Source organism: Seriola lalandi, unplaced genomic scaffold, assembly GCF_002814215.2.
Source record: "Seriola lalandi dorsalis isolate HSWRI2012SDOR001 ecotype SW California unplaced genomic scaffold, Sedor1 jcf7180002054893, whole genome shotgun sequence".
NCBI lineage: Eukaryota > Metazoa > Chordata > Actinopteri > Carangiformes > Carangidae > Seriola > Seriola lalandi.
Genome location: NW_019525445.1, coordinates 414,344 through 439,473, shown reverse-complemented (window position 1 = coordinate 439,473; position 25,130 = coordinate 414,344). Strand labels below are relative to the sequence as shown.

The window sequence follows — 25,130 nt, the reverse complement described above, 5'->3', positions numbered from 1 at the left end:
CCTCGCGGCTGATAAAACTCCGCACACACGCGCGACCGAGCGGGATATTTCATCAGCGACGACGGCAACAGCTTTCCTGTCTTTTTGTCTGTCTCCTTTCACTATTGTCAACAAGAAGACTATAAAGGTAATTCACTTCATCTTTCATTGATACAACAAATAATTTTCTTTATCTATGTCGTGTTGTAACGAAAGCTTTTTCCGGTTGTAACGTGTACTCACCTGGTCGTAGAAAGTGGACTGATGCAATCCTCCTCGTGTGTTGTCAGTTGTGTTGGCGCAATATTTCTTTAAAAGAACATAACGTCCCTCATATCCACCAGGTGTTTTATGGTAAAAGATAAAATAGCAATGTATCTATCGGAACGTTTTACTCACATTTTCCGTTTATTCGGTGTAGTTGACTGAGGCGACTTAATTTGTCTTTTGAGCGGGGAATCAAATGATTTAGCCGACCGCGCACACGGAAATAAATAGTAGAAACGGATAACTTGATGAGAGGTGGCCATTATGGGAAAACGTTTAAACCATTTTCTTATTTTTTGAACACATGACTGTACACGTTCCGTGTTATCACCGGAGGTTTCCATTCATTGTTTTGATCCTAGCCGGCTAGCATAAGGAGAGCTACCAAGGCGTGGGATGACCGTAGTGCTGCTTTCAAAGACCTCCGTAAAACGCCATTAATTATAATAGTTAAATTAATTTTCCTCAAGCAAAATAGCGTGTTTCAAAAGAAATCGATTTAATTGCATGTATTAATTGTGCATGTGTTCATATCAAGCACACACATAAGTACTCTGCAACTGAAAAGACTGATGCATTAAAACCCGCAGCAGTAGGTTAACTACTACGAGTGTGTGTGGTATTTAAAGCTACAACACTAACTACTGGTGCAACATTAGGTTTAAATACAGCCATTACATCATCTATTGATATTGTTCATAATGTAAGCAGTATAAAATACTGATGACTGTCGCTTGGTTATGTCGTGACACACAATTGGTGATTACATATTTCCGATAAATCTGAAGGCAACATTAGCACCACGCGAGAGCCGATCTGAGCCACGTAGCTGGCTGGTGTAGTTGTCCCTGACAGATGGACAGCTGAGCATCACCCAGTACGGTTGACACTGCTTGTGAGTAAGGATATTTTTTCAACTGTCGATTAATTTAACTTTTATATTAACCTTGACTTCCAACAAGCGCGGCGGTCGTCAAAGTGAGTTATCCTTCCGGGTAATGTCCACTAGCATGCTGTGCATTCAGGGTGTCACCCATGCTTCAGTTGCATCAGCCGGTTGAACGCTTATTCCACAATTTAAAAAATGCAGTGAAATTCTCGTGGGTAACACAAAAGTAGATATACGGAGTGTGCAATGTGCCTTAAACCTGCTAGCTGGAGTAGAAAGGTTGTTGGACTAACCAGGTAGACAAATGCCACGTTAGTTACTTTCTTAAATCCTGGCTTGCATTGCAGTAATTACAACCCAGGTCGACAGAGGACAAAACCTTAACTGTGAAGCTAGGTTCGTCAAGTTTTGTCTTTGGCTGTTACAGCCAGAAATTGTTAATGTCTTTACTATTGACAAGTTGGACAAGAGCAGCAGACTCAGATTCTCCATGGTATTTACATTTTGCACACGTTAAAACACACTCAGAGGGGAGTGCACATATACGCCCAGTTGCCAGGTTTTCAGGTACAAAAAATTATAATTATACAATCTTATACAAAAACCCTGCAATAAATCCTGTCTTTATGGTTGGAGGTTGTAATAGTAGTTTTTGAGAGGTGTTCATTCGACTTTATGGTAATTTTAATACAGTTGAAATCTGTTGCTTTATTCATAGAGCTGCAACAGCCGGTCTATGAATTGCTTAGTCAATTGACAGAAAAAAAATCTGCAACTATTTTGATAATTGAATAATCACATTTTTATTAATGTACTAAGAAAAATGGCAAATATGTCTTCACTGAAGCATTCTTCATACATGATAATAGACTGAATATCTTTTGAGTTTTAGACAGTTGCGCAGAAAAAAAATCTGTGAATTGTAGTTTTACATTACATTATGTTGTATAGTCAAACAAATACTCCAGGAAATACATGGCCAATTAATTCTCTAAATATTGTGACCATTACACCAGAAATACAATTAACCAGGAGTAGTGTCAGTTTCATAGCATGAATAGTATTGACTTTTTTTAATTGATTTGTCCTCAGTACATTATTGCATCAGCCATAACCAAGTGGATGAATCTGCCTTAACAATATAATGTTTTATAGGTGGAGGAGGAGGAGGTCTCTTATACTGAAATTGTAACATCCTCTTGAATATTCCCATCTATTTGAATTACTGATAGGGATGGCAGACCATTTCTTGTTAGTAAACAGAAACTTTGTGTGTGTGTCAGAACAGGAGGGATGTGCAGCAAACCCTTAATCACCACTCTACATCTTAGGGCTGATATGATCATGGTACATTTTCGCACGGACCGTCATAGATATTTGGGAGTGGCATATGGGGCAACCTGGTTTCAAATTAGTCACTTTTTCAAATTAGAGTGTAATTGCTTGACATAATTACATTGTGTAATTAAATAATTGCAAGTAAAACTGTTATCAAGTTTTTCTGCATATGTGGCCTCATCTTTTGTGCCCTGTGTTATAGTGATAATTGTATGTACACCAAGACAAAGCTGATGACTGGTTGTCCTCTCCATATAATGTATACCTCTGTTCTGGTAGCTGTTGCTGTTAGTGTTACAGTAGTGTTGGCATTGGTCATGGGAAAGTGAGCAGATTCTTAGTTTGTCACATTCCATTTCACAGCGAGAGCAGTTTCTTGGCAAGAGCAGTGGCATCCGGCCAGGTGACTTAAAGGGTCGTTCGGTTCGATCACAGTGGTCGGTCTGCCCACTCATACTTGCGCACAAGTTCATACACGTACATTAACAAAACACACACAGCGTCAGTGTTGAACTGCAGTAGTCTTTAAACATACAAACGCATATTTATGACTCACAAAACTTACTGTACATAACTGAAAAAACCCAGAAAACCATTATGTTGTTGATGCCTGAAGAATGATTCACTGACTCTCACTTTATGGTGAGACATGATACAGTGTTCCTTGCAGATTAATGCAAGGTTACATTTACACCTTTCAGCAGTTACATTATTAATATTAGGGATAAGCAGATAAAGGCTTTCAGTGAATCTACACTTGAAACAGTATTTCCACACACCTTTGGACACAACAAACAATAACATACAAAATTCCTTTTAGGTAAGGGCGTATTTGGATTTGAATATTTATTTTGGTACACACAAATATATATGTATAAATGCTATGTACACGTAAATATTTAGATATATCTATATATGGGAAAATATTTGTTGCAGTGCACAGCCAGGTGAGTTGAGGTCAGTTAGGATCATCCTTATTTAAGGGAAGAGTTTCAGTTTTTACTCTTGAAACAAAAGTTGATTATGTCTGGGATAAATAGCAGCAGGTACAAAAATTCCTTTGTCCCTCACATCAATACATTTGAGAATAATATCAGGATTTTTTTTTTTTTGCAGAATTTTAATAATAATTCCAGTTTCCATTTAGTGATGGATAATTAGAGATTTGACAGTGACCTATAGGAGATATAATGTCACTGGTCTGGTTATAGAACATGAGAGCTGCATTGTTGTTGTTGTGGTTGTTGTCAACAGTGGCAGTCAAAACAAACCCATGTGTTTATATGTACAGAACAAGAAGCAGCACCAAGCTATAATGAGGTTAGCAGGTTTGTTACTTCTCCAAATAATCCTCTTAGAGTCTATGGCAGCAGTTGGGAGCAATGCTAAGTCAAGCAGCAGGACCATTATCCCTGAAGCCTGTTGTAACCGGAGCACTTTTTGGCCCAAGTTGTTGGTCATAGTCCTCTAAAATAAAGAGCTCTTTAGTCACATGTTTAAAATTTGAATATACTCTGGTTGTGTTGTTGGTAAAGATGGTAGTAAGATAGTAAGAGACGGCAAAACAGAAATCAACTTATCTCCCTTTTTTACACTTAACCTTTTCTTCCTGTTTAAAGTTGTGCATTCATTTTTAATAACAGGAACAGAAAATGGCTGCAGGTAGTGCACTAGTCCTTTCATGTGGGTGTGTGTGTGTAGTTACGTAGTGGAGTTTGCAGACGGAACACTTGTGAGCTACACCTCTGTGCAAAATGAGCACCCGCGTGAAAACCACAAGGAAAAGATTAGCAGGCAGTTGATGTGACAGAGACATCGACTGACGTTAAGGTGCCTCTAGCATCGCTTTAATGAGACCACCCTTAAGTGAGGTCATACAGCAATCTGGTCAGCATTTTTCTAACTTTAAGTTGGGAACTGTGCCACAACTAGGAAAGAAAGACAATCTTATTTTGAAAGAAAAATTCCCATAGACATTTTCCAAAAAAATTAATATTCCTTTACATCTTTAGTTAAGAATAGACCTAACGTTGAGTTCTTTTGGTGTTTTACTTGCACAGTTTCAGTTGCACTTTTGTCCTACTTGACGAATGTATGTGCGGTGTTGGGCGAACCCCCGAGGAGATCACAGCCAGCTGGGCACAGTAGTTTAGTAATAAATGTTTATTGACACGACATTGACACTCTCAGATCTCAGTTCCTGGTGTGCAAGTGGAAAATGCTACTGGAATGTCACACCAAGTGGGGAGCGGGAGCATTTCCACCATGTACCAGTTTCCCATCAGTCTTCAGAGGACTAAATGTTTATTGTTGCAGTTGTTGAGTGCTCGGTGTTTTTTTTATTTCATTGTTTGACAGTGTTTGTCTTCTTCTTTCAACACTTAACTGTACTAGGCAGGATATTCTCTTTTGAAATGCTAAGACTAGAAGTGCTTTGATAAATAGGTTATGTTGCCTTTATGGTATTAATAGAATATTGTTATTGTACTGAAACATTGTGAGCGCTTGTATCCTGTGTGCTATGAAAAAGAACAGTCCAAAATGAGACCATAACATAATGTACAGCTGAATGACTTTTTTTCTCGTTTTTTTTAAGTTGCCTGAAATACTTTGTGACCTGAAACTTTGTATAAACTGAACTTGTGAACCTTTTGCTTCAAGGTTGTGGTGTTAGATGTTTCTTTGCTATTCTCTTTTACAAATGAGGAAGCTTCAGAAATACAAGCTGGTTAGTAACCCAAAACAGCCACTTTGTATTTTGCATATCACTCGCTGTGCATGTTGTTGTCTTTTGATAAACCTTTTTTTTTTTTTTTTTTTTTTTTTAATAATCTTGGTTTTCCTGACACTGTTGTGTGCCATATCCAATTTTACTGCAGTTTCCATTCAGTACTTTTCATATCTTAAACCTGATTCCAGCTCCATCTTTCACCACCGTCTGAAAGTACCTGGATCTGGAATTGGTGTCACCTCCCTGAGCACGGATGAAATTTAATTTTTCTAACGAGAAACACAATAGAAGGCTAACATAGGCTGAACTGGTGATAACTGCTTCATGTTAAATTATGCTTCATTAAATCCCTGAAATGGAAAAGGGATATTGTCATGTTCTGCTTGAAGCAGTACTTTTAACTTTGGCTTTAACTAGACACGAGGATGGAGAAAAACAGCACAACAGAAAACAGGCTCTTTGAAAAGTAAAAGTAGTCTTGCAAACGATACTCTTTGCCCCCTCATCTTTAGTTTCCCACTTGTAATAAGTTTGAAAGGGCATTTTCCCCCAACCTCTGATCCAAGTAGACAGCCACACTCGCACATCCACACAGTCGGCCTGGTCTGTGTTGCTGGTTTAGTGTTTCACATCTTCTCTTTGCTGCCTGACTGGTGAAGTGACTGATAGGCCTGAAATGTCCGTCTGCCTTCTCAGCATTCACACCAAGGAATCGGGTGTCATTGCATTAATAGCCCCAGACACTGTGCAACATTGCCTTAGACTCCGCCCCAAATCCTGACCTTAAGCCTCCCGGCAAAGCTAATCCTTTGCACTTTTACAAGTTTCAAGAGGAATACAACTTCATGCTGAGATAAATTCAGGGTACTGAATTTATGTAGTGAGGCATAAGAATAGAGATGAATGTTTGTTTTGTTTTTTGTTTTTCTAAAAATTGCTCCAAAGTGTTAGTTTGAGGATTGAAGACATAGATACTAGTCGTTCTGAGTTAAATCTTTTGATTGCTAAAAAGCTGATTCTTATGTATTTTCCACTTTGCAGGATAGTGGACTTATTTTATGACACACGATTGTAAGTCAACCATTGTCATGGTCTTTTTACCTAAACTGTTAATGGTTAGTCATGACAATGGTAGTGTAGTAGTAATAAAACTAGTGTAGCATTTACAGATAAGCTAAACTTGCCTCGCCCTTGACATTACAAGCATGGCTTTGCCTGCATGTACTAACAAGTGTATTACCTCAAATAACAATCAATTGCAACATTACCTTACATTACAAAGCTTTGTACTGTAGCTTTTCAGACAACTGAAAGTCCAAAAGTTATGAAGTCAACTTTATTCAGTAACATTTTCAACTTAATTTTAATCCTCCCTTAAAAAAAAAAAACCCAAATATATCCATGACATTAGCATGACGAGTTCTGGCTCCTGCTTTCTGTCAGAAGTGACTTACTCTGGAAAGTTAATTATTTATAAAACTAGGTTTACAGTACATAAAGAGGTGTACACAGTCTATTTTCATGGGTGTTAATCTCAGCGGGAGCAGCTGCATAACAGACGAAGTTGCATCAAAATCTTGGTTTAGCATTTCATGAAGGTAGAGTAAACCCACTGGCCTGACCTGTTTAAATGCCAGGATTTTTGTAGTCAAACCCCACAGCTTGAGGTAAAAAAAAGAAAAGAAGAAATCTTATGTAACGAGGTTTACAGATTAAAACTTTCCATATTACCTCTAACAAATCCAAATGTGGAAGTATTGATGGATAGTTTAATATCATAGAGCCAATTGCTTAAAATAACTTGGTCACTTTGACTGGTCCACATTTTATGCCTCTCTGGTTGTGCTGTGGCCTTTTGCCGTCACATTGCAGCATCATTCGATACACACTCTCCGTCCAGGAACCTAAACCTCCAACGTCAGATAGAAAAACAGTGTACCTGTCAGGTCAGATTTGCTTTGCTACGCGTCCTTGGCCTAGTATGACCTGTTCTCATGTGTCTATATGTTTGTGCACATGTGTTTTGCAGAAACTGATGTAATCATTATCATTTAAACCTTTGCTGAACTTGACAAGCTCATTACTATTGACGTAAATCACGTTGCTGTCGTCCTTGAGGATGGGTTTTGTCTGTGTGTTCTCTAAACCTGCGGCTTCAGATCATTGACAATGAATTGATCAATAATCTTTGGAACTATGTACTGCATTTTGATTAAGCAACAGTGACGATTAACACATCAACACAAGTTAATGCTACTTCGGGGAGAAATAGTTGGTTATTTGACATGTTGTAGTTTTTATACAGGGTAAGGGTCAGTTTTATTTTATCTGTGTATCAACCTTCTCCCAGTGCAGCTGGTTCACTTTATCGAGCTGCTGGTTCATGCTGTCCCCATCTCCCCTTGTTGATATTAGTTTGCAGAATTCAACCATATCGTCTCTTCACAGCCTCTGACTTTCCCAGGCTTCTCTCTGTCAGCCTGTATTTGCTAAAAAAGCAAAACAGTTTGTAGAGTGCCCTCTCTCGCAGTAAGGGAGTGGTTGGGAATTATGCTAGGTGTTCTTTTGTTTTTATAGGGCTGTGCATTTTGACGAGTTTATTTGTCAAGGCAAAATTAAGATTAGATTCAAGCCTGGTAGAATAGCTTTAGGCTTTCTTTCCTCATGGGGTCTCTCTGTGCCCCACTGCGTGTCATGATGTGTTACTAGGCCGTAAGAGGGTGAGGTATGAATTCCTGGAAGTTGTGTAACTGGTATTTATACAGGTTCTCATGTAGTGAAATGCGTTTTTTTTTAATTTTTTTTTTTATTGTCTCTCCAAACCTGCCAACTGATTGATTCTCTTTTTTGGTGAAGAGGAGAACAATATTCCAGGAAAGTTTCCAACATCTCTGGTGCCACCTGTGTTCACGTGAAATTTATCTAAAACCTGCTGAGACATTGTATGTGATATCAGACTACACAAATAAACTCTACAACTTATGCTACAAAGTTGTAGAGTTTATTTGTACAGCCCAGGTCGCAGAGAACACGTCCTACAATTTACGATTTCTGTGAGCATTTCAGTGTTTGTTTTTGTTTATTCTTTAAATCCCTGCCACAGTTTCCCTGCAGTTTGAACACCTTTCCCTGGAAAAAGTTCACTGTTGGAAAGAAAGGATAGAATAATCTCTCTGTGCAGTGCCAAACACAGAGCTTTGAGAAATGTAAGCTTTGGCAATTACTGAATAGTTCTCTGTTTTGAGGCCTTGTTTTCTTGTTTCTTCACAGGTCCTAATCTGCTGCTACAAAATACTGTGACCAAAGACCTTCCACTTCCTGTTCTGTCTGCTTGAGTAAACCTAAGTGTGAACACACCTACACCAGTGGAACAATAATAAACAAGTACTTGGTTTACAAACCCCATCTGCCCAAAGTACTTCTACTCTCAGTCTACTCACACCTGTTCTGTTTAAGCTGCGTCATTCACACACCCACACTAGAAGGATTTAAGACACATAGCCTGCTTCAGCGCCCACACACAGTCACAGCAAATATGGCCAGCAGGCTGTCCAACTTTGGCAAAACTCTGCTACGTCGCCGGGCATTAGACTGCTCTGGTGAAGAGACCAGATTCGCCCGCTGCCTGTCCACCCTGGACCTAATTGCCTTGGGGGTGGGCTCCACACTTGGTGCCGGTGTCTACGTTCTCGCTGGCGAGGTCGCCCGAGAGAAGGCAGGACCCGCTATTGTCCTCTGCTTCCTCATTGCCGCTCTGTCCTCCATGTTGGCCGGCCTGTGCTATGCTGAATTTGGCGCCCGTGTCCCCAAGACGGGTTCTGCATACCTTTACAGCTATGTGACCGTTGGAGAAATCTGGGCCTTCATCACAGGATGGAATCTCATCCTCTCCTATGTGATAGGTGAGCTTGTCTAAAGTGTCAGTGGAGGTATTACAGTACTTTTCATGTAGCAACAGAAATGATCCGTTTAATACAGTTTTAACTGTGCTAACATCCCCAGTAAGAATAAAGAGAACAATGGAAAGGACGAGTCATATCCGGTCACCACATTGTTGACACACCTTCATTTCTGTCCTTTCTTTTTAGGTACGGCCAGTGTGGCCAGGGCATGGAGCTCAACCTTTGACAGCCTGGTTGAACAAAAGATCTCTGGCTTCTTTAAAGCCTCCATGGCAATGAAGGTGCCTGGGGGCGTGCTGGCAGAGTACCCCGACCTATTTGCCCTCATCCTGGTCCTCCTGCTCACTGGTGAGTTATCCCCTGTCTTCTTCAGTGATTCCCAAACCTGGTGGATATAACATGATTAATACAAAGGAAAAGAGAGATTTTAAAAGATGTATTTCTTATTCAGAAATCTTTTTTTTTGGTTGACCTGCTCCCTCCTCACAGACAAACGCACCCTGTGACAATGTGACAAAGGGTTGGTAAACTCACATTGCTTAACTTTAATTAGTCATAAGCCAAAAAGGTTGGGAACCACTGATTTGATTGCTGTGAATAGAAACCCAGTGAAACTGCCTAAATTAAATCCACTTATATAAAACTGGGGCATCCGATTGATTATTGCAGTCCATGCAAACATAGCCATTGTTGGCATATCATTAAAAAAAACTTTGCATATCAGCCTGAACAGTTGTCACAGTAAAGCTGCAGCTAGTGTGGCATGCCAACAGCAGTGTTATGAGGAAATAATTGATGGATTGGTGTTGCTGACTGATGGTACGTTGGAAGTGATGAAGTACGAAAACATCCACCCACATAGCAGGACATGTTGTTATTGGAGTTGAAATATGAATTCTCTCTTCCTCTCCTCTTGAACTTTCTGCCTGCAGGACTTCTGGCGTTTGGCGTGAGCGAGTCGGCGCTGGTGAATAAGATCTTCACAGGCATCAACCTGGTGGTTCTGGGCTTCGTCATCATCTCTGGCTTTGTGAAGGGGGACGCAGCCAACTGGAATCTGACGGAAGACGACTACATCGGCTTTAGAAACCGCACCAACAGCAGCAAGCCGTTTCCGTCAGTATTTAAAATCAAAGTTTTACTCCTTCTTCTGTGTTTGATTGTTATTCCTGGCCATGAAACAAACTGCGTGTCTCTTCTACTGCCACTTCAGAGTTGAGGAGGAATTTGGCGAGGGTGGTTTTGCTCCATTTGGCCTCACTGGAGTTCTGTCTGGTGCTGCCACCTGCTTCTATGCGTTTGTGGGCTTTGACTGCATCGCCACAACAAGTGAGTTTTCTTTTAATATATATTTTCATGAGAAACAAAAGTGTCACTATAAACAGTGGACAGACAGTAAAATTCTTGCCTAGGTATTTCCAGTTGCTTCCCACTCTTTGCAAAAAAAACTGACACCTGTGTAGATCATTATGATAAACGATATATAAACGAGTCTTTGTTTGTACAACATGATCGTGGCCTTTAAGATTATGATCAATCACGCGCATGCAGAAAATCAGGATGTTGGGGTTGTTTTGTGGCTTATTTATTGTTTGTTGCTGAGCTTTTTATGCGACACCTGTTATCAGTGGGAATGTTTCCACAAATACTTGTGCACATGGGCACAAATGTTTGGATAGCACACACAAGAGTCAAAACTGCTTTTGATAATGGGTTCTCATTAGGTATTACGTAAATCGAGCAGGGGTATTTCCACATCATATTTGAACAGTGCTGGGCTGACGCAGCACCTGTTGCCCATATTGAATGGCCATGTTACGTAGCCTGAAGTGAGAGTGTGTCAAGACTCTCAATATTTTTCAGGTGCTGTGAAAACTGCAATGCATTAATGTGATTTATGACCTTTGAACAAGTATAAAATCTTGGTTGTCTGACCATCAAGTAATCTTTTTTTTTTTCTTCTTTTTTTTCCCCTTCAGGCGAAGAAGCAAAGAACCCCATGCGATCCATACCTATTGGCATCGTGGCCTCATTGCTGATCTGTTTTTTCGCTTACTTTGGTGTGTCTGCCGCTCTGACCCTGATGATGCCATACTACGAGCTGAACACCCAGAGTCCTCTGCCTGAGGCCTTCAGCCACGTGGGCTGGGCTCCCGCCAGATACATTGTGGCTGTGGGCTCTCTCTGTGCTCTGTCCACCAGGTAAGGAAGGACATTTTTTCTTGTCATGATGTGTTCCTTTGCATATCTCTGTAAATCTAACACAAAAACTGTTGCTCTTGTCTCAGTCTCCTTGGCTCTATGTTTCCCATGCCTCGAGTTATCTATGCCATGGCTGAGGATGGGCTGCTGTTCCGTGTTCTGTCCAGGATGAACACTCGCACAAAGACCCCTCTCCTGGCTACCATCGCTTCTGGTATTGTTGCAGGTAAGCTCACATTTTTCACTTTTTTGAGTGTGTTTATCTCTATCTTTCCGGTCATGCTTACTCACTGCTTTTGGCCGACAGACTGTTTTTGCTGTGTCTATCCCGTGCTGTCAAGTCTGTCGAGGGTGGTTGTTTATAGTTTTCCAGGGTCACAGCTCTGTCTCCTGCTTCAGCTCTCTCTGACAGCTTGTCCGTTCAAGATCAATAACACTTAACCCTTCAGAAAAAGTCTGTGAAAACCCCAGAAACTTCCAATGTTTTGTTTTTTTTTTGTCCATACTTTCATTGTGGGCAGTCTGAACTATTGAAGCATTACTTTCTTCCTCTTTCTGACTGTGAGACATGGGTTACACTATAAATTACAGAAAATCTTGTTTCATCTCTCCTTACAGCTCTCATGGCCTTCCTGTTTGACCTGGCTGCTCTGGTTGACCTCATGTCTATTGGAACTCTGCTAGCATACTCTTTAGTGGCCATCTGCGTCCTCATCCTCAGGTAAGCACTCTCTACCAACACAGCCCATCTAGCAGCTGCTGTACTAATGCCACTGCCAAGTACCAGTTCAAAAGCATAGTTATATCATAGTGTGTATGCAGCTAAAACACAAGGGGTCACAGATGCTTCACACTAGCTCTCATTCACATTAGTACTGGACTTAACTGGGAAAAAGAATGTTGCACAGAAATGTTTTTATAAATTTTTATGAGAGCTCATATTTGTACACAGCCAATGTTTCTAGCTATAGTGGTGATTTTTCAGTTAAGCCACTGTACATTTATTTTTAATTGACACACCTTCCTTCCTTCACAGGTACCAGCCAGGCTCCCTGGCTTCATCCAGCCAGATGGAGAAGCTGATGGAGCAGGTGGAGGGGGAGAAGGTGGCTGTAAGTGGAGTAGACAGTAGTGATGAGTACGGCATGGAGACGGAGGAGAGGCCGCTCAGAGAAACCTTTACCGTCAAACTGCTCTTCTGCCCGAGTGGAAAAACCCCAACGCAGACATCTGGGAACATCGTTTACGCTACCACTGCTATTATTTGTAAGTATGTCAAGGAGGAGGCTAAAGGTAGAGCTTGTGCTGACTCCTGTCAGCTAATGAGAATAATATATATACATACATACATTTGGAGCCAAAAGTCTACCCGACTTTTGGACCTGACTGTGTATATATAGTAATATGCAGCTGCAACTGGTATAACTAACTTTCTCTGCGCCTCTATTTGTAGCGGTTCTCATCACCATACTGTGTGTTATCCTGGCCAACTACCTGACAGAGCTGCTGTCCGGGCACGCAGGTGTCGTGGTGCCCTGTGTTATTTTGACTCTACTGTGTGTCGTCTGCCTCATCATCATCTGCAGGCAGCCTGAGAGCAAAGAGGCTCTCACCTTCAAGGTAAGCCCAGGGAGCACAAGCTTTTGCGTTGCAGAGAAGAGATTTCTTTGTTTTGTCTTTGTTTTGGGAAAACCACACTGTTGCATCAGCAACTATGACACTGATTTGGAAGAGAGGCTAAGATATCCACTTCTTATTTGCAATGTCATTTTGGCACACCATGTTCTCTCTCTGTCTCTGCTACCCAGAGAAGAACCAGGTCAAATTTGAAATATAATTATGCTGACTTTGTCTCTGTCCTCTCAAGGTCCCTCTTCTTCCCTGGTTGCCCCTCTTCAGTGTTTTCGTCAACATCTACCTCATGATGCAGCTGGACTGGGGTACATGGTGCCGCTTCACTGTTTGGATGATTATCGGTACGTTTGAACATAGTTCTGTTTTCATTACTTGTGCTACACATTCATGCAACTGGTTAGTAACTTCTCATTGCCTCTCTCCTCACCTATAGGTTTTGCCATCTACTTCTTGTATGGTATTAAGAACAGCAGTGAAGCTGCCAACAGGTCATCACCACGCAAATATGAGCCCGCCCTGCAGAGCAAGAGCCCGATTTACAAGGGCGCTCCTGACGACAGTGACGTGGAAGCAGGCAGCAGCCCCTGATACAGAGTGACATAGACCTGGGAAATGTTGCAGAGCATCTACACTCATTTTGGCAGTCTGGTTGTACTGGCAGCCAAATGCTGCAGTGTAGGCAGCCTGGAACACAGGCCTGGGTTTAAAGGGAGGAGAGGCAAGAAAACGCCACACACATCTTACCTCTGATTTGGAGGCTGATTAACTTGATGGCTAGACACTGTGACAAAGCCATTTTTTGGCCCATGTGTCGGTTTTAATCTGTCTGTTTGTACTTAGCCTTAGCCCTCTGGAGATATTTACCTGCCTATAACACATGCTATCAATGGACCGAACTAACAGATTCATGAATTTCTGTTTTGTTTTTTGTTATCTGAAGCCGTTAACTGGAAAAATGTTACTCTTGAGCTGTATTTCGTCAATGCTTCCCCTCTGTTATTATATCGGTGTGGCTGTGAGGAGCCACCCGGCCATTAGGGATGAAAAAGTACTACTGTGTACATCACTAAAAAATTATGACTTAAACCAGTGACTTTACAAAGGTCAAGACATTTGGATCAGTGAGCTAAACTTCAAGCTGTTTTAAGAAACATGATTATCATACGGACCAACACCACAAAGTGGCAGAGATAATGAGTTGCTTCTGGTGAAGTACAGTCGGCATGTCTAGTTCATTGGTCTTTGTTTATTGCACCAGCCTGTTTGTTTGTGTGTCAACAGGGTAGCACTGAAGCTGTGTGGTTTACAGTGTCAGTCAGGGCCTCAGTGCAGTTAGGTCAGTAGCACATGGTTGATGTTGGCGTCGTCTACGCTGCGCAGTTCGGTGTCTAAGGCTGAAGTACATGCTTTGCAGATTGGACCAATTTTAAATACACTATTGCCCTTTTGCCCCCATGCTCCTAGAGAACAGCCATAAAGTATGCGTACAGTATAATCTTAAAATAGTATGAAATGAGTCTCTTTTAATTAATTATGTTATGTTTTTATCTCACATGTAGACTCTGCTGAAATGGTATTTGTGGCCTTTGTTTCAACCAGAACCAGGTTACTAAAAGGATTTTGTTGAGGCCAAAACAGGCAACAAACTACTTCCTGAGCCATAAAGCCTTGAAATCCATAAACTGAAGTAAATGCAGCAAATGAAATCTCATATCTACTATACTGTCTGGTATTCACTGTATTGTAAACCCCATCCAACTGTTATTCCAAAACGGCCCTGCTGGACATGGAAATTTATATGTATGAATTTAAATCATCCATATAGTTTATTTGGTCATTCTAGATTACATCCATATACTATCTGTCTATTTCAAATGCTTTTAATAGCTGTAGCCAGATATTTCTGCAGATCTGAGGATAGATTTATATTTAGGAGGTACATTAATTGCATTGTTTTCTTCTAATAGGTCAAGGAACAGGGTGTTTTAAAAAAATCAGTTAATACACAATGACTAGTTTCTTCAACTGTCATATCCACTTCAGTCTGGGAGCTGGGGGTTTGTTTCTAAACAAGGGTCTGTCTTTCATCACCACTAAAATATCAACTGTATTTTTGTTTTACTTCCTTGTGAAAAGGCTCGGGGTTTTTTCACAAAGGTTCTTGTTTAGTTTCAATTGAAACTTGTTCTTGGCAGCTTTGTCTGTTGAGCTCCCATCACTTTTATTTTTACTACTGTATTTACTTTTTCTGATAGAACTGTTAATATTTAAGTGTTTATAGTATTGTTTGTTTGGGATAGCTTTGTTTTTTGTTTTGCCTTTTTCATATCATCTCAATATTCGAATTAGCTATTCATGTATTTTAATCGTTAACTGTACAGGTTTTAGAGTTGTTGTTTTTTTTGGTCTTTTTGTCCTGTTGCTTCCACAATATTGTTGTTTTTTTTGTTTTGTTTTGTTTTGTTTTTTTGTTTTTTTTCCCTTCTTTGTTGCAAATGTTTTGGTTCACCAAATGATTGAATTGTAATATTTTCTTTCTTTCCTGACCAAATGAACTACGCTTTGGAAACAAATAATGACCACTTAAAGTTGGTCTCTAAATTGTGTAATTTTAAATGTTTTTACCCCCCAATCCTCTGGACTCATTATGTTAACTTATTGTTAATAGCAGTTTTTGTTTGTCTAGAAAAGTGCTTTACTGTAGAGTGTACAGTATTTGTTTAAAACTATATCTTTATTTGTATAATGCTGTAAATTATACAATGACTTTAAGTATAATTTGGTAAGAGGTGGTCTTTGTAAATTACACTTGAAGGCATTTCATTTGACACTTGATGCTGCTGAAATCCAAGTCCCTTTTCAGATAAAAATGGTCCTGATGGAGGCAATATTGAAGCATTTCTGCATTAAAAAGATGTACCTAAACATCTTCACTATTGAGAAGTGCACTAAGGGAAGATTTGGATTCAGCCAGCGTTTCTAGATGATGTGAATCTACGATCTGGTGCCTATAAAACAAACTATTCTGCCTGAGAAAGGCACTGGGGCTGGTAAAATACCTGAGTCTGACTGTGTCTCAGGCTATTTAAGCAAAGTTCATGAGCTACTCTCAAGACTTTCTCTGCAGATTTCAGTGTAAAACTGTTATGTTTTCTTGAATGCCAGTCAATGATGAAGGGTGAATTTGTCATTATAACATTATGTGACGTGGCTGTGACTCATGCCGCACAGAGCTCTTTGTACACAGCCCTTGTGCCTTTCAAATATCAATGTGATCATCTCCCCAATCAATGCTTTCTCATTAACAGCAATGATCTATTTTTGTCTTTCTGTTTTATATCCTGTACATATGGCTGTCATGTATAAAATTAACTGTATTTTCAGTGTTTGTTTTTTTTCTTTTTTCTTTTTTAATAAAACATGATTCATGCTTATGGTGTTTTATCCACCACTTTTTTTTTTTTAAAGAAAGATGGCGGCATTTTCTCACTGAGCTGAATGCCACAGGCTGTTGTAGACACCACCTTTTACTGGTTTAGCAATGAGTCACCAGTGACGAACTAAATTATGTTAAGAATGTAATCTATGCAAGTTACAGCATGACTTTACCTTTGGGCTGTTTCACTATCTTTGCAACTTCCAGCAAATCCTGCAACCATGAGCCTAAAACTAATTAAATACTTACATTATTTCCTATACACATTTATCTGCATCCCATCTCTGTTTTATGTTGTCAATGAGTGGTTTAAGATTTAACATTTTTATGTTTTTTTTCAGGAATAGGCCACAATTTTAACACCTAAAAATACAAAACTGTTTTCTCAGGTGACTTTCCAATTGCATTTCTACAGAAGAGGATAAAAAAAATAACATTTTTCCACATTAGGGCCACACGTAAATGTTTTTTTGTTTTTTTTGTAGAATTCTGACATTAAACTCGAAATTCTGGGATTGAAATCAGAATTCAAAAAAAAAAAAAATTCACATGTGGCCCTAATCCTCTTCCGTACATTTCCCTAAACACTTAAGAGCAATCTGTTTTTACTGAGCAGCACAACACTTCATCACTCATCCCAATCAAAATAATTAACATGTCTTGGAAATACCTGCCTCCAAAATGACATCATTTTTTTAGTCAAGACAGTCAAATGTCAAAAGAGCTGTATCAGAAGTGACAGAAGACATTGAAAAGGTCTCAATTATCCTTTATAGCCAACTGTATAAACTGTGAAAACAGTGTGTTCACAGGTTTCTCACAGTCAGTGGTCACCATTCTTGCCCATATTCACAGTAAGAACCTTGTATGTAACAGCGGTGTAAAATACAAAAATAATGATACAGTGAAAACAAATCTCTCAATACAACAAATACATGTAAATTAGGAACTATTTACAAATCTGCCTTAACATGTCATTGGTGATCCAAAGCCTATCTGGTCACACCACATTGAAACTCATGTGATATTCAACCAAACAGTAAAACACACTCGGCACAAAAAGAAACAAAATATCAAAAACATAAAACATGATATGTTTAAACAGCTCCCCACCCTTCTACTGTAAATTCTCCACCCAGTGCAGCCATCTAGTGGTTACACAGAGTATTACATCAATTGTTTAACTGCACTTATGACCTTTTGCTAAAGTTTAATGGTAAAAAAAAAAAAGAGCAGTCCATTATTTGCACAAGGCAAATCTTTATTAATGTTTCCAGGCATTTATTATTGATGACACATTGAACAGTCAAATTTGTCAGGGTTTGGTTTTAAATAAATTATTTACAGGTTGTGTAATGTGATATCAATGTGTTTCCCACCACCTCACAGTTTAAATGTTAATATTCACAAGATAAATGCACAGTTGTAGCAATGGACAGGAAGCTGGCTGCATGTGCTTAGGCACCTTTCCTCCAAAAGGCACTCAAAAGAGACACTAACCCTCTGCAGTCAAAACAAATACTCACTCACTGCTGTTTCTAAACTGTTCAATGAATTAGTTAATAACATCATTCTGAACTGAAATCTGTGCAACTGTCTAGTTCAATATTCCTAATATGCTCACTTTTCGTGGTTAACATACACTGTCATGGTGCTTAAGATCATTTCACATCCCCAAGCAACAAATTAAACTTCATTCATTCTGCTCTCTCTGATCAGATTCCAAGTACCGAGTGAAACGGTTATTTACATTATATCAAAAATAAATGTTATTTTCTTTCTTTGGAAAATTTCAGTTAAAATGGAGGCATGCACTAATTATAAATATGGACACGATTGAATCTATAAATGGATTGTAGTGTGAGAAGAGCTGAAAGTGTGTAATATTTAAGAGCAGTCTCCATATTCAAATTCAGTTTTCAAAAATATGGAGTTCCAAAGTGTTCAATATTACACAAATAAATAAGTGATTATGAAGTAAATATTCACATGAATAAATTGTGTAAAATGTTTAGGCTAAATTACACAAGATTTTTTTTTTCCTAATTACAGTTTTATTTTATGTCATTTTTTATTTCATAATGGCACTTTTCAGTCAATCATGGCCCCTGCTTCTCTTAAGTTAGCTTAGCAACTTCTACCAAATTTAGCCATTTAGCACCTGTTAAAAAAACAACAAAACAACAACAACAACAAAAAAAACAGTATACAGACAAAGTAACATCAATTTAATTAGCTTGAAAAAGCTCTACATGGTTCCTACCTAGCTTGCTAACTAGCTAGGTGAGGTTAATGCTGTGTTCACATATCATTTAAACCGTAATAATGAACAGCTGAGTGTGACTTCTGAGTTGTAATTCAAAGGCAAAGATAACCACAGAGCTAGAGCGAGCATAGACAGTCTGTGCACGCTCTAGCTAAAAGGTGCTAACTGGCTAAATAACTGAATTAGGGAGCATGTAATTGACTGAAAGGTGAGGTATCTGCTTACAACTATACATGAAGACATGAAATAAAACATCATTTGAAATAAAAGAGCGAACATTCAGGACAAGAGGCACTGCCTTACGTCCCACCATGATCTCCACGACAAAAGACCACATGCTCACAGTACTAATTGTCTGTCATCAGGGATGTTAACAGAGGTTTTACATTTGTGTATTTCACACAATTTATTCATATGATTATTAATTTCTAATATATTTATTGACTCTTAAACACACCGGGGTTTCATACAAAAGGCTTTAAGGTTATATCTTACCTGTTCTCACCAGTAAACCAACACAAGTTAGTAAACATGAACTGGGTACTTAGCATTGTGATAAAACTCCTTGCTGTGAACTACCCATAATGGCTATCAGTGAGCAGCTACAGTGTGCTCTCCTTTCAGCAAACAGCAAATGTACCATTGAACGTTTTCACTGTGCAAACTCTTTCTCCAGCATTCAAACAAACAAAACGCTAACTTTGGTTCAATTTGATTCACGTTCATTATCCTCCACTCTCTCATGTGTTAAGCCACTTGGATTCATAGTGCAGTACAATCAGTGAAGATCTCTTTCTGTCTCATCCCTCTCACTGGATATAGTCTGTACAAGGTTGCAGTATATTCTGAGTATTATGCATGAAAACAAAGTGGCATGGCTCAGTTTTGGCATCACTGATTCAGATTTAAATGAACATAAGCATAAGCATAAGCATAAGCACGCTACGCTGACAGTCTCAGTCTTTCAGAGATGTGCAGCAAGAATATAACCGGCCACTGGAATATGACTGTACACATCAAGAAAGTGGAGTAAAGCTGAAGTGTTGGTAAGAGCTGAGGGTTAATACAATCACACACACATGCACACAAAACAGTGATGGGGTTAGGATGCTTCTTGTGCTTCTATGCCTGTTAGGATCATCAATAAAGTGTCCTAAGTTTGGACAGAGCCATAAACAGGCACCTGAAAGACAAAACAATGTCCTGTGTATAGAAGTAAAGTGTGTTAGCTCAGCAGGGAAGTATTACGAGTCCCACAAAACTGGCCTGAGTGCAGCCATGGCTAGAAAGAGATCTCCTACAGATGGAGTCCACTGAAGTATTTACCACCTGTCCTCCCCACATGCTACAGCCAGGAAAATCAGCAGTAACACTGCCGGCTGCCTTTGGTGACCTCCTCAGAGGAGTGGACGGTATTGGGAACAAATCCACTCTTGACGCCCTCCCAGCCGTCCTGGATCTTGATGTCCCCGCTCCGCACTAGGTCAAAGATGTCCCGCGTCAAATCCACAAAGGCCTGAAGTACATACCAGAAAATCAGAACTGGTGGATTCATAATTATGTAAATTAATTAATAATTTAATGAATGAATGAATTGATTCTATTAGACACTTAATTCTTAAAATCAAGTTTGACGCAAAAAGTGTTTTTTCTTCAAACCTTCTCCACGTTGATGGCGTCTCGTGCTGATGTTTCCACGTAGCGCATCCCGTAGGCCCCCGCCAGCTTCTCTGCCTCCTGCTGGGTCACCTGACGTTGGGCCTCCAGGTCGCACTTGTGACCGACCAGCAGGAATACAATGCTGTGCGGCTGGACGTGGCTCTGGGCCTCCTCCAACCAGATATGGACGTTCTGGAAGGATCTGCGATTTGTGATGTCAAAGAGTAAGAGCCCGCCCACCGAATTGCGGTAGTAGGCTCTGGTGATGGACCTGGATAGATAGATAGATAGATAGATAGCACATTTACTCCTACTTAACTGTACTTTCATTTATAAAAAAGACTAAATAATTATTAATAATTTCCAAAATCAGCTGGCACTGTAGTTTTTAGGAAATGTTATTCAAACAGGAGTAAATGATGCACTTGTCAGGGACTATTTTCAGCTACTGGGTTGGTGCTCTAGTGGATATTTACAGCAGTAAACCAGTGCACTTGACCTGAAATAAACTACAGTGCCCATGTTCATCATAATTAAGAACAGAGTGATAGATTATAGATTTGTAAAAAATCACACTTGAATAAATAAATCAAAGAACAGTGGAAGCAATGTGAGTTTCGCTAATAGGTCATAATGCCATTTTGTGAGAGCTCTATCTTTACCTGAACCTCTCCTGTCCTGCAGTGTCCCAGATCTGAAGTTTGATTCTTTTGCCCGGCTCTATTTCCACCAGACGGGAGAAGAAGTCCACCCCCACGGTGGGGTCTGACACCTGGGCGAAGCGGCCCTCAGTGAACCTCCGGATCAGACACGACTTGCCGACTGTGGAGTCTCCGATGACAATCAGGCGAAACTGATAAAGCCATATCGTCTCCATGTCTCATGAAAATAAAATCTTTGGCATAACAGAATGAATCACTCAGTCAGGGTCATCCATATAAGGGCTTCAAAGGTTTTGTCCAACCCGCAGTTCAAAACCCAAAGATATTTACGTTATTGATATATGACAAAAAAGCATCAAATGCTCACAATGAAAGGTTGGAACCAGCAGAAAAATAATTAAATCAGAAGAAAATGATTTAAAAGTCAAGTAAAATGGTCTTTAAGCTATATGAAATCTAAACATGGTCATAACCCTTAGTTTTATTTTTTCTCTGTAACAATAGCAGTCGTTTAAAGTCTATTGTAAATGTGAAAAAATATATTTCATTTGTAGAGCTTTTTCCACACATGGAATAGCAGGAAATGTGTCTATGTTATGTAAAATATTAAAATATCAATTAATGGGAAAACATCTAGGATTCAACCCATTTTAAAGCTTCTACTAACAGTAGAACAAACAATAAAATCACACTTCCCTCTTCAGAGACAGAGCATGTGTTTAAATAGATTCATGGATCAGATTAAACACAAATGTGCAATTAATCTACAGACTGTGTTGACCACATGTCTTAGACTGTCATGAGGAGAGAATAATAGGCTCAAATCATCTCAGTGTCTACATTTTCAGTGGGGTGATTTAATTTGAGGGGAAGGAGGGAGGGGGAGGCCACTCCTCTCCAACTCAATAAACATTGGCGTAATCATCCCCCATGTGGCTAGTAGACTGGTTGTTATACAGCAATATCACACAGTGAGGCCTTCAAGCTGGCCAAAAATGAGCTTAGTGAGCAGATAGCTGCTAAACATGACTGCTGCTACTTGATATGAGATATTTGCTACTGATTTCTTGAAGGCCTCCAGTGACAGCCATAACAAGAGCCCACCAACTTTACAACAAATAGTGAGGCCCAGCCCTCTTATTCTAATGCCAGTTATGAGCCTTCTTTACTTTAATAATTAACATTCAGGATAGCAATTAAGTAAAATCAATAGATGACTACCTACCTTGAAGTTAAGAGTTCAGTATCTGTAAAAAATAAACCCCATGTCGATGATTATGTCTTCCAAAAATGATACTTAAGACTAGCAGTGGTGGTGTTGTTGCTCACAGAAATAGCCCTCCGATAACATCATATTATTAAGCAGGGCTTTTCTCTCCCATCACTTTGAGCCGTTTTTAAAAAATAAAAAAAGCCTGTTGAGAATTAAAACAGCAGCTGCTGATTAATTTGAGCAAGACTACTGATATTTCCGTGATGATCCGCTGATGAAATGGCAGCAGGACACAACAGCAGCATCACACATCTCCTCCTCGCCCTCATCAGCACCATTACCGTAACTGCACACACAGCGGCTCGGCAGAAATCCCCCGGCTGCTGCCTTCAAAGGCTGTAGGAAAAGAAAAAGAAAACCAAAACTGCAGCCCGACTATGAGGTGAGCGCACATGAACATCATAACTTAATCAACATCGTTGATTTCAACATTTAAGATGACAGACTGCTAATTGCTGCTTAGCCTACTTCTTTTTGCAGGGGTCAACCCAAAAAAAGTCACACTTGGTTCCATAAGAAATAATAATCTGGAGACGGTGCGCACTCTCAAGCCAAGACCCGCTGTTCGCTCTATAGTATTTAAAGAATCAAGATCTAGATTGTATTCACTAAATAAAAGTGGCTGCGTCCGCATACATGGACTGGACGTGCTAACAAATGCGCAAGCTGACAGTGAGCTCTCATCCTGCATCCCCCATTTTTTATTACGTTTTTTGACATTTTTATGCCTTAGTAATTATACTATGAAGTTTTTTGAAAATTTTTATGACTTCCTAAATAATGACGTTTTAAGTCGTGCTATACTGTGAATTTTTTGGACATTGAGAGTGTTGCCTTACTATTAGAAGGTTCTGGGTTCAGACCTCAGAACAGGTACCTTTCTCTGTGGAGTTTGCATGTTCTTAATATTATTTTTTTTAATACTCACTATACTATGACGTTTTTTGACTATTTTATGCCTTCTCTGCTGAGAATGTTTTTTTGTACATTTTTATGCCTTATAATATATTATGACGTTTTTTGACGCTTTTATGCCTTACTATACTATGACTTTTTCAGACGATTTTATGCCTTACTATACAATTACGTTCTTGGGACGTTTTTATGCCTTATTATACCATGACGGTTTTTGACGTTCTTTTTACTTACTAATATGATGTTTTATACCTTATTATAGTATGACTTTTTATTGTGTTTTTTTTTTTTTTTTTTTACAGATTTTTGAGTTTTTTATGCCTCATTATTCAGTGATGTTTTATGCCTTACTATACTATGGAGTTTTTTGACATTTTTATGTCTTGTTATACTGTGACATTTTATGCCTTACTATACTATCACGTTTTCTGACATTTTTATGCCTTACTATACTGTGAAGTTTTTTGATGTTTTTATGCCTTAATACACTATGAGGTTTTTTGACGTTTTTATGCCTTACTATACTATGATGTTTCATGCCTTATTATACTTTGACTTTTTATGCCTTACTATACTATGATGTTTCATGCCTTATTATACTATGACTTTTTATGCCATACTATACTATGACGTTTTTTGACGTTTTTTTGTCTCACTATACTATGGCATTTTTTGACGTTTTCTGACGTTTTTATGCCTTATTATACTATGACGTTTTATGCCTTAACATCCAATGACGATTTTTGACGTTTCATGCCCTACTATACTATGATGTTTTTTTTTTACGTTTTTTGACGTTTTTGTACCTTACTATACTATGGTATTTTATGCCTTATTATACTATGACGTTTTATGCCTTAACATCCGATAACGTTCTTTGACGTTTTTATGCCTTACTATACTATGACGTTTTTTGACGTTTTTATGCCTTACTATACTACGATGTTTTTTTTTTTACGTTTTTTCACGTTTTTATGGCTTACTATACTATGATGTTTTATGGCTTATTATACTATGACTTTTAATGCTTTACTATACTATGATATTTTTTAATGGTTTTTTTTACAGTTTTTTGAGTTTTTTATGCCTCATTATTCAGTGATGTTTTATGCCTTACTATACGATGACATTTTTTGACATTTTTATGCCTTACTATACTATGATTTTTTGTGCCTTATTATACTATGATGTTTTATGCCTTAATATCTGATGACGTTTTCTGACATTTTCATGGCTTACTATATTATGACGTTTTTTGACGTTTTTATGCCTTACTATACAATGGCGTTTTTTGACATTTTTATGCCTTATTATACTCTGACGTTTTATGCCTTATTACAGTATGACTTTTTATGCCTTACTATACTATGACGTTTTTTGACATTTTTATGCCTTACTATACTATGACGTTTTTTGACGTTTTTATGCCTTACTATACTATGACGTTTTTTGATGTTTTTATGCCCTACTATACTATGATGTTTTTTTTTTACGTTTTTTGATGTTTTTATACCTTACTATACTATGGTATTTTATGCCTTATTATACTATGACGTTTTATGCCTTAACATCCGATAACGTTCTTTGGAGTTTTTATGCCTTACTATACTACGATGTTTTTCTTTTACGTTTTTTGAGGTTTTTATGCCTAACTATACGATGCTGTTTTTTGACATTTTTATGCCTTATTATACTATGACGTTTTATGCCTTAACATCCGATAACGTTCTTTGACATTTTTATGCCTTACTATACTATGACGTTTTTTGACGTTTTTATGCCTTATTATACTATGACGTTTTATGCCTTAACATCCGATGAAGTTCTTTGAGGTTTTTATGCCTTACTATAGTATGACATTTTTTGACGTTTTTATGCCTTACTATACTATGACGTTTTATGCCTTAATATCTGATGATGTTTTTTGACGTTTTCATGGCTTACTATACTATGGTATTTTATGCCTTATTATACTA

General features: G+C 38.7%; 2 protein-coding genes across 3 annotated transcripts; one reads left to right on the top strand and one right to left on the bottom strand.

The window, feature by feature from the left end:
- LOC111672112 (cationic amino acid transporter 3-like) lies at nucleotides 1-16,377 on the top strand. 2 transcript variants are annotated; one of them, XM_023429409.2, is made up of 12 exons: nucleotides 1-127; nucleotides 8,475-9,106; nucleotides 9,293-9,454; nucleotides 10,039-10,222; nucleotides 10,320-10,435; nucleotides 11,086-11,308; nucleotides 11,395-11,534; nucleotides 11,927-12,029; nucleotides 12,345-12,574; nucleotides 12,762-12,928; nucleotides 13,176-13,284; nucleotides 13,377-16,377. In XM_023429409.2, exons 2-12 carry the CDS (start codon nucleotides 8,740-8,742, stop codon nucleotides 13,529-13,531), a joined length of 1,956 nt encoding a protein of 651 aa, XP_023285177.1. In that variant the 5' UTR covers nucleotides 1-127; nucleotides 8,475-8,739; the 3' UTR covers nucleotides 13,532-16,377. The 2 variants fall into 2 exon arrangements, with proteins under 2 accessions (XP_023285177.1, XP_023285178.1); XM_023429410.2 differs by lacking the exon at nucleotides 1-127 and adding an exon at nucleotides 1,051-1,141.
- A 750-nt stretch (nucleotides 16,378-17,127) lies between these two features.
- On the bottom strand, nucleotides 17,128-22,475 carry LOC111672066 (ras-related protein Rab-39B-like). Its single transcript, XM_023429351.2, has 4 exons — nucleotides 22,192-22,475; nucleotides 20,967-21,199; nucleotides 20,305-20,575; nucleotides 17,128-20,161 (listed from the first exon to the last, which is right to left on the bottom strand). The coding sequence occupies exons 2-4, from the start codon at nucleotides 21,179-21,181 to the stop codon at nucleotides 20,006-20,008; spliced, it is 642 nt and encodes a 213-aa protein (XP_023285119.1). The 5' UTR covers nucleotides 21,182-21,199; nucleotides 22,192-22,475; the 3' UTR covers nucleotides 17,128-20,005.
- Nucleotides 22,476-25,130: the final 2,655 nt, after the last annotated feature.

Excerpts from the sequence above, each read along its gene's own strand:
- LOC111672112 (XM_023429409.2), top strand. The coding sequence starts at position 8,740 with ATGGCCAGCAGGCTGTCCAACTTTGGCAAAACTCTGCTACGTCGCCGG. Across the intron at positions 9,107-9,292 it reads CATCCTCTCCTATGTGATAG|GTACGGCCAGTGTGGCCAGG; the intron begins GTGAGCTTGTCT and ends CTTTCTTTTTAG. Across the intron at positions 12,929-13,175 it reads AAGAGGCTCTCACCTTCAAG|GTCCCTCTTCTTCCCTGGTT; the intron begins GTAAGCCCAGGG and ends TGTCCTCTCAAG.
- LOC111672066 (XM_023429351.2), bottom strand. The coding sequence starts at position 21,181 with ATGGAGACGATATGGCTTTATCAGTTTCGCCTGATTGTCATCGGAGAC. Across the intron at positions 20,576-20,966 it reads GCAGGACAGGAGAGGTTCAG|GTCCATCACCAGAGCCTACT; the intron begins GTAAAGATAGAG and ends CTATCTATCCAG. Across the intron at positions 20,162-20,304 it reads ACGCCATCAACGTGGAGAAG|GCCTTTGTGGATTTGACGCG; the intron begins GTTTGAAGAAAA and ends TATGTACTTCAG.